The 8,791-nt window shown below is 37.0% G+C and overlaps 1 protein-coding gene across 1 annotated transcript in view; it reads right to left on the bottom strand.

Annotated features, from left to right (window-relative positions):
- Positions 1-5,844: 5,844 nt before the first annotated feature.
- The window catches only part of VPS13C (vacuolar protein sorting 13 homolog C), a 183,367-nt gene continuing 180,420 nt past the window's right edge, over positions 5,845-8,791 (bottom strand). The window contains exons 84-85 of the mRNA XM_070421598.1: positions 8,104-8,187; positions 5,845-7,788 (exon numbers count right to left, since the gene is read on the bottom strand). Coding sequence (XP_070277699.1) covers positions 7,699-7,788; positions 8,104-8,187 — 174 coding nt within the window. The 3' untranslated portion in view covers positions 5,845-7,698. The remainder of the gene's footprint in view (positions 7,789-8,103; positions 8,188-8,791) is intronic.

Genomic DNA, 8,791 nt, shown 5'->3' with positions numbered 1-8,791 from the left:
TGCTGTTTCAAGGGACCTGGCATATATGGCATACTGTTCTTAATATGTTTGCTCACCTTCTTGGCGCTATGTGTTTTAACCAAGGTCACCTCTCCGAGAAAGGTGGTTTTCCCAGGTAGGGATTTTCCCCTGAAGTTAGGGAGGGGATAAAACTCCTTAACTAAGTGCCAGGCGGGTAGTTAATCACTTTAACTACAAACAATCATGCTTGAGCTACATAATCTTTACTCCCTGGAATGGAGATAAGAAACGCCCTAACTTTTGGAATAGAAATTAATAGGATTAAAATCAACTGGTATAAATACAGATGTAACAAGACAGCATATAAGGAACTAATTTAATAGGTTGGGATACCTACTATTAGAAAATTGTTGGAAAATAGGGAATTGTCCAGGTACACTCTACCTTCAACACTCAGATCAGGGCGTCACATCTGAGAGAGACATGGGTCAACTGCTGTGTTTAGGGGAGAGCCATGGAGATTATGGGATGATTTAAGTTATGTCTAAACAGGGGTGATTTAGGTAGAAAGAGATGAGATCTTGGACTTATGTTTTAATGAATGAATGGTAGGACAAGAGGCCAGCCTTCAATTCTGTCATGCAGCACTCGTACCAATAGGCTTCCATATACAGAAAAAGAGTTATTCTTATTCTAGGGCCCCAGGGATTTGGGACTGAGCTCAATGGATGGAAGCCACAGGAAAGCAGAATGATGTTGAACATAAAAAGCTTCCAACCATGGATTATTGTAATTCTATGAACTTAAATGCAACTAAAACAAAGGCCCCCAAGTGAATTATTTTCCCTCCAAAATGAGTGACATATTAAAATTCATCCACTTATAAAAATAAGCATTACTGGTACTTCTAAAAGAGCTGCATTATAATTCTACATCAATTGATTGAGTCATTAATTTTAGGCAGAATGGGCAATATATTCTTATTCACCAGTCTGAGTCATGGGTAATAAGTCTTTATGGCCCTTATAAAAGAGTGTTTTCAATAGTATCCATTCACCATCTGGATTGTAATAACAGTCATGCAAGAGTTCCACTCTGTTTATTTAGGGTCAACTCAAAAGAATCATTTCCTAAGTCTCTAAATTTTTACCATAGGAATCTTCTACATGGGCAAACAATTGTTTCCTGCAATGTATTTGTGTCCAGTAATTTCAGATATTTTAAAATGTCACATAGACCTTACAACTATTCCAGAATTTCTCAGTATGACTACATTATCTTGATTTTAAAACAACAACAAAAATCTATTACTAGTATTTGCATAATCCAGTTACTGATATTCAGATGACTAGAGTCCAGTAAATCTTTGACAGTTAAGAATTCTGTTTATCTGCTAATTCATACTCCTTTTAAATTTTTTTTTTTATTTTTTTTTACTATTTTTGAAAGTGTGAATCGCCCTGAATTGAATGAAGTAGGGAAGAGTTGATCTGAAGTGTCAAAGTAGGTTAAGAATCTCTCAGGCGGGAGCCTTGGCCTGGCACCACCCACATTCCCCGCCACCCACCCCAGGGTCCCTGTTTGCCATCAGGCGATCGCAGCCTGCTGGTCAGGGGGAGGGACCGAGAGCTCGGCTGTCCTGCCTGCTCACCGACCCCACAGCCTGCCGCCACCCACCCCAGTTCCCCATTCGCCATTGGGTGATGGGAGACTGCTGGCTGGGGAAAGGGACCAAGAGGTGGTCAGTGCACCTCATAGTGACTGACCGAGTGGTCATTCTGCCGTTATGGTTGCTGGGCTTTTATTATATAGGACTAGAGGCCCGGTGCACGAAATTCATGCAAGAGTAGGTCTTTCTTCCCTCAGCTGCTGGCACTGGCTTCCTCTGCCACCTGGGACCCAGGCTTCCCTCTGGCCACTAGCATGCACCTGGGACCTGGGCTTCCCTCGCAGTCCTGGCTTTTGTCTGGAAGGTCTTGTGGAAGGAAGTCCGGTCTAATTAGCATATTATCCTCTTATTATTATAGCTAATATGATGTCCTGTGCTTAAAATACCATTTCCTCTTGGCAAGCTCCTAGCTAGTTACGAGCTCTCTGATGGTTTGATTATGGGAGAATGCCATACATTTGATTCTTCTGGCTGTGCATTAGAAATAGAGGAAAATTTTATATCTTATCACCAACGTTTTTACTTCCTCATCTTACAACTCTAAAGCCATGCTTCCTAGTAAACTGCCACAATAATATTAGATCATATCTAAGAATTCTCTAAAAAAAATTTAGACAAAGAGTCAGTTTAGATTTCAAATGTTATTATGGGAAATGCCTAAAACAGACATGGATAACTCTGGGATAGAGAAATGAGGTTCTAAAAAGAAATCCAAGAAGCCAACATTGGCCATATTCATTCTCATTTGATGCAGGTATCCTTGCTTCTGGGCAGAAAGAAGAGGAAGAGGTGGAAGTAACAGAGAGAGATTGGTAGGTGGTGGATCATAATTCCAGCTCCTACCTCACCATAGGTCAGTGATGGCGAACCTTTTGAGCTTGGCGTGTCAGCATTTTGAAAAACCCTAACTTAACTCTGGTGCCGTGTCACATATAGAAATTTTTTGATATTTGCAACCATAGTCAAACAAAGACTTATATTTTTTATATTTATTTTATATATTTAAATACCATTTAACAAAGAAAAATCAACCAAAAAAATGAGTTCGCATGTCACCTCTGACACGCGTGTCATAGGTTCGCCATCACTGCCAAAGGTTCTTGGTAAACCATATAGTGTCTTGTTTCTGTCCCATGTATTAGATTCATTCGTTGTTAACTTTTTCTGTAAAGGGTCAGATAGTAAATATTTTAGATTTTGTTGGCCATGTTGTCTCTGTCACAGCTACCCAACTCTGCCATTAGAGTGCAGGAACAACCATGACAAATGCAAATGAATGAGTGTGGCTATGTTCCAATAAAGTTTTATTTACATGAATTAATTATTTGACTCATGGGCTGTAATTTGCCAATCGCTGGCATGATATCTACTTAATACAGAGAATTTAAAAAGAGAGAAGTACCATAAAAAGAAAAGATAGAGAAAATTATGAATAAAGAAAGAAGGCTTAAATGAAGATGATAAGCGAGGAAACTGGTTTGTCAGAGAAAAACTGGAGTTATAGACATTTTCTACAAAAACAGTAACACCCAAAGACTAATATCTGAAATCTATTTTTGATGAAAATTATTTATCACAGAATTTAAACACCAACTGGGAAACTTAGCTTTATAGTCAATCTCCGGGGAAGTCATGTGACTGTTCTTCAAGTTAAAAGGAATACTACAGAACTAAATCCTCTTTGTAAAGTGTCCACTGTTATTTCAGTGGATACTCTCAACCTAGAGGATCATGATGGCTTTTTCATTGTTACTCTAATTACTTTAGAGGCCAATTCTAAAAACCTTTATCAGATATTTACTTAATTAGTATACAAGAGGGATAGAAATCATGACTATATTCTTGTTTTTCATTTTTTTCTCGTTTCCATAAATCTTTATGATGCACTATCATATGGCATTTGTTTCCTATAAGTCGGCATCAATTACTTTGAACACTTTATCAAAATAATTTACCAGCATACTGTAAAATGGAACATTAGCAGAGTCCCTCAGGGTTTCTCCTTTGTTTATAATTCTCCTAAAACTTGGGAAGCAACTTGAATGAACTGATCATTTTGAGTGGATACAGACCTATAATCTCTTACCTGAAACTCTTGGGCCCAGATGTGTTTCAGAGTATGATCCTTTCAATTTTTAGGAGAGCAATATACGTCCTATGCCACATAGCTTGTACACTTCCAGTGAAGCCTGAAGCAGCACCCCATAATCACATATATTAATTCTGCTACAGCCAAACTCATTTACACCAAATAGAATAAAGACCACAATTAGCCTCTTGTCAGTTCCGTTTAAAATTTTGCTGTCAAGCCAAAGCTGGTTTTGCTCAGTAGATAGAGCCTCAGCCTGGGGACTGAAGGGTCCCGGGTTCGATTCCAGGTCAAGGGCACATGCCCGGGTTGTGGGCTCGATCCCCAGTAGGGGACATGCAGCAGGTAGCCAATCAATAAGTCTTTCTCATCATTGATGTTTCTATCTCTCTCCTCCTTTTCTCTCTGAAATAAAAATTTTTTAAAAAAATTTGCTGTCAGGTGTCTTTAGTTTCAAAGTTAGGAAAAGCCTTTTGGTTTCCAGAGCTATTTGAATTTTGGTAAGGGCCTGTGGGTCTGTACATGTACAAATACAAACAAAAAGCCTTTCTGACGGCTTTTCCAGTTCAAAGAGACCCACATTGTAGAGTACTTGAATGGTGCAACCTGTAGCTGAAGAAACTTTCAAGAATAGGCCGAAATTCTTACACTGCAGGCACCATTACCGAGGAACGTGCTCCCTCTGCTGAAGGGGCTTTCCACTCCTTTCAGAGCCAACGCAGCACAGAGCCCACTCTCATCAGCATTAGTGGACAGTCTGGCAGGGATTCTCAGCCAAAAGGGCTTATCCCTTGAGGACAGATGATTCTGACATGGTTGTAAATTAAGACTCTTTCGTGTCCTCCCCAATAAAAAGAGTTCTTCTAGCTTGGACAGTGACTGCAATCCTGTACTTTAACTGGCATTTATATTTGTAGCTCTTCAAGAGATTATTTTAAGTCCAGAACATTGATTTTTAGTCCTGGCTGTACCTTAGAAACACATGTGGGGTGCTGTTAAAAATATAGATACAGGCCTGGCTGGTGTGGTTGTGGGCTTGATCTCCAGTAGGGAGTGTGCAGGAGGCAGCTGATTGGTATTTCTCTCTCATTGATGTTTCTACCACTGTATCTTTCTCTCTTTCTCTCTCTCTGAAAATCAATGAAAACATTAAAAAAAAAAAAAATAGATACAGGCAGCACTATATCAACACACTTAAGAGACCCAAAGCATCAAAAAGATGACAGTGTTTTCCTCATACATAATTCAGAATGAAAGCAATACTATACCATGAAACACATGTAAGGAAATCTGTGCACTAATCTCCCAGTGGAGGAAGGAGGCGGGAGATGGGACCAAAAAGACAGAGACAGAAAGACAAATTGGGTGGTGGCCTCCCACCCTGCCATGCAGTAGAAGAAAGCTTCTACAAGGCTTAAGAGTCTTCAAGCCAAAGTCCGCAGTCAGAGGACCTCTGGGTCTCCCAGGAATGCGCCTCCTTGTCATTCACGGTCAGTGTCTGACAGACACCATAAAAGGCATGGCCTCACTGCAAACCCAGCTGCGATTCCAAAGTGGGGCAGCTGAGCCCCCGGTGAAATGCGTTCTCTGTAGTCTTCCAGTATTGAAGCTCTGTGCACAGATATCCAATGTGGTAAAGGGCACAGTGCCCTCAGGAAAACCTTTCCCTGACTAGTGTCTTACAAAGCCCTCCATAACTATTTTTTTTTCTTTTTCCATTGAATTTATTGGGGTTTCATTGGCTAATAAATTTTTTTACAGGTTTCAAGTGTATACTTCTATAATACATCATCTGTTTATTGTATTGCGTGTTCACCGTCCAAAGTCAAGTCTCTTTCTTACCACTTATCCCCTCTTTACCCTTTTCTACCTCCCCCCACCGACTCCCCGATCTCCCTCCCCTCCTCAGTCAGAGAAAGACAAATACCATATGATTTCACTTATATGGGGAATCTAATGAACAAAATAAACAAACAAAATAGAAACAGACTAGTAGATACAAAAAAACAGACTGACAGCTGTCAGAGCCCTCCATCATTATTAATCGAACTTCTCACTATCATAGGATTGGAAGAGGAAAGGGGAAACGTAAAATGTTACTTGAATATTTAACACTAACTCACACTTGTAAAGAATGTACCAAATGTTTTATTTCTCTCAGTAGTTCATATGCAAATAATAAACTCTCAAAGCATTTTAAAAACACAAAAGACATTATTATACCTTACTAATAAATTATTTCTGTCCCAGGGGATTAACCAAATTAAAATGTTACCAATATTTGAAAATTTATTTTTAAGCCACCTTGAGATGAGGAATTCATAATTTTTCCTTAGTTCAATGTTTTGTACATGCCATTAGTACAATAAAATTTCTTAAATATTTAGGGCATTATCAATAACTATGGTTCATATGAAAAATAGATATATCAGATTCCTGATTAAGTCAGTTGTAAAACACAAAATACAGCACACCTGCTATGAAATTCTGTTTGTAACGCTCCTTTTCATAAACTGCAATTAACTACTGATGAATTCTGTTTAATCCTAGAAGTTTTATAAATGATACTTTTCTTCACAGAAAAAAAGAAAGATGTTGAAAAGACAGCAGAGATCACCATACTGTATCAAGGGTCAAATATTTAGGGAATCAGTTATTACATCCTCTTTTTTGGAATCTGCAGTAAATAATAATTAGAAAAAATTGTTTAGCGTTTTAAGGCCAGTTTTTAAAAAAACATGAATAAAGATAGTAAAAACATTACCACATGCCAACAAAAACAGAACAAACCAAGTGTGTTCATATCTTCATTTCATCATCAATTCAGTGATTTGAAATAAATGCCATGTTAAAAACCATGAGCAAATTTAAAGATTCATCCAAGGAAATTAAGTACTTTTGAGAATTTTAAAAAAGCTTTAGTAGGCAGTATATCTTTAATCAGCATAAGCAAGATGCAGAAAGAACAAAAAAATACTGTATACTGAATCGATCCTCATAGGCCTGCTCCCTCAAAACACATATCTACCAATTATTTTCCAGGGTTGTTATATATGCCTTATTTTGCTTATACATAAAGCAACTAGAGGTTTTTCATTCTTCCTAGTAAGTATTTAAAATAAATTTCTAGGCATGAATTATAACTATTCATTTATAATGGCCTTAAAAATCTTTCAACTTATGAAAAACAATTTCTGGAGATATAAAACTATGAAACTTTTCATACTTCTAAATCTTTAAAACTTAAAGTGCAATAGTTTCATGTATCAGCAAATTATAGTTGTGCCATATAAATTCATCTTGAAAGGACATGTAAATAATTTCCAAAATTTTGTAAATGGTCCATTATAGAGAGCAGAGCATTGATATTTTAAGTTTTGATTTTTCATGTCTTTATATTATAATGCAAGGAGGGAAAATAAGCACCAAAACAAAACATTTTTATTAGGAGAACAATGTTTTTCATGAGAGAAAAAAAAAAAGGAACCATCATGTCTCCCTTTAGTGGCTTCTCTTCAGTCAATTGCGGCATTTACCAAAAATGTTAGTTCAGTTACTGAACAAAGTATCCAATATTTGTCCAAAGGTTTGTCCAAAACCTCTCAAATAACAATTTGAATCTGAGCTCCTTTCTTATTCTCAAGTAAAGGCTTTAATTAAAAACAAGTCTACTATCATTTGATTCACAATATTAACATTAATGGAAATTTCACTCAGTTGGAAGTGATATTTCTTTAAGGGTCTGACCCATTTGGTGGCACTGTAGAGCGAATTATTAACATACACATGGCTACAAAATTAGAGTCAAAACCAAAGGAAAAAAACATGGAAAACCAAGTATCCAGCTATTCTAGAAAAAAAAAATCTACAACTAAAGGATTGCTTAAAATGTTCTCTTTGGTAAGATAAAGAAGGGTGGTTCACAGACATGACTGATTTTCTCCCAGGAGCAGCCCTAGGATCTGTGATTACAAGGTACTTAGGGCCTGAGAAGTTTCAGTGATGACTGCTTCCTCAAGTTTTGCTGGTGTCTCATGGACTGTGCATCCTCAATGGCATGACATGCTCTCTGCAAAATAAAGTATTTATTATAAATGGTAAAGAAGTACAGGCTAATTTGGTGGAAGAGAAAGGTACAAACGCAAGAGCTGGAGCTTTCCACACAGGCCCAAGAGCCAAGGACAAGAATATACCACACGTGTAACGCAAAATAAGACTCTTCTGGCATACTGAGCCCAGTATATTATTTTAAGCTCATATATCCATCCAAACATAACTGGGAGATCTTTTGGGAGAAATAATGGGTATTGGTAACTATAACCTATTTTTAAAATACCTTTCAGCTAAAAAACTGAGGGGATGTTCTTTGAAATAAGTTGTTTACCTCTGCTGTGGTGGTATCCAGCAGGTAAATTTTCCGGAGACAGGATTGATTGGCACTATCTTTTTTGTGGAACATACTCTGATCCTATTTCAAAAGAAAGAATGACAGAAAAGATTATTTTGGAGAAGAAGAAAACATTCATAACCTTTAATTGGATGCTTAAATGTCAATTCTATTTTATAATCATATAAAATACACATAGTCAGGTAGAATAAAAAATAAGTCATTTTGGTACAAGAACAGTGGTTCCATCTGTGAGTTGTTAGAATTTATGAAATTGGAGGAGTATGCAGCTATCTGTATAAAATAATGACTTTTTGCAAGCTATGATATTTACCATCACATCTGACAAATCAAAAAACCCTTCCTTCATTTCCTTGGCTGATAGATAAAATTCTTATATAATGCAAAATACATTGGGTCAATTCTCACCACTGATGTGAAAGAGAAGTGATAAACAAGGAAACTGTAATATATCTGCAAAGTGACACATTCTTTCCTAGCTTAAAAACTATGTCTCATTTACTAAGGCACTCTACATTTTGACACTCTACAAGGAGGGAAGGCGGGAATACAAAATACTATAGTTTCATGGTAGTTTCTTTCATTTGTAAACTTCTATGAAAGAAAACATAAATTAAAAAATAATAGTACTTGCATCTCTAACTATTAAATTTTATGATACATG

Source organism: Myotis yumanensis, unplaced genomic scaffold, assembly GCF_028538775.1.
Source record: "Myotis yumanensis isolate MYYU_CA2020_CCGP unplaced genomic scaffold, mMyoYum1.0.hap1 SCAF_1, whole genome shotgun sequence".
Taxonomy (NCBI): domain Eukaryota; kingdom Metazoa; phylum Chordata; class Mammalia; order Chiroptera; family Vespertilionidae; genus Myotis; species Myotis yumanensis.
Note: the sequence above shows the minus strand (reverse complement) of the source record. Positions and strands in the feature narration are given on the sequence as shown.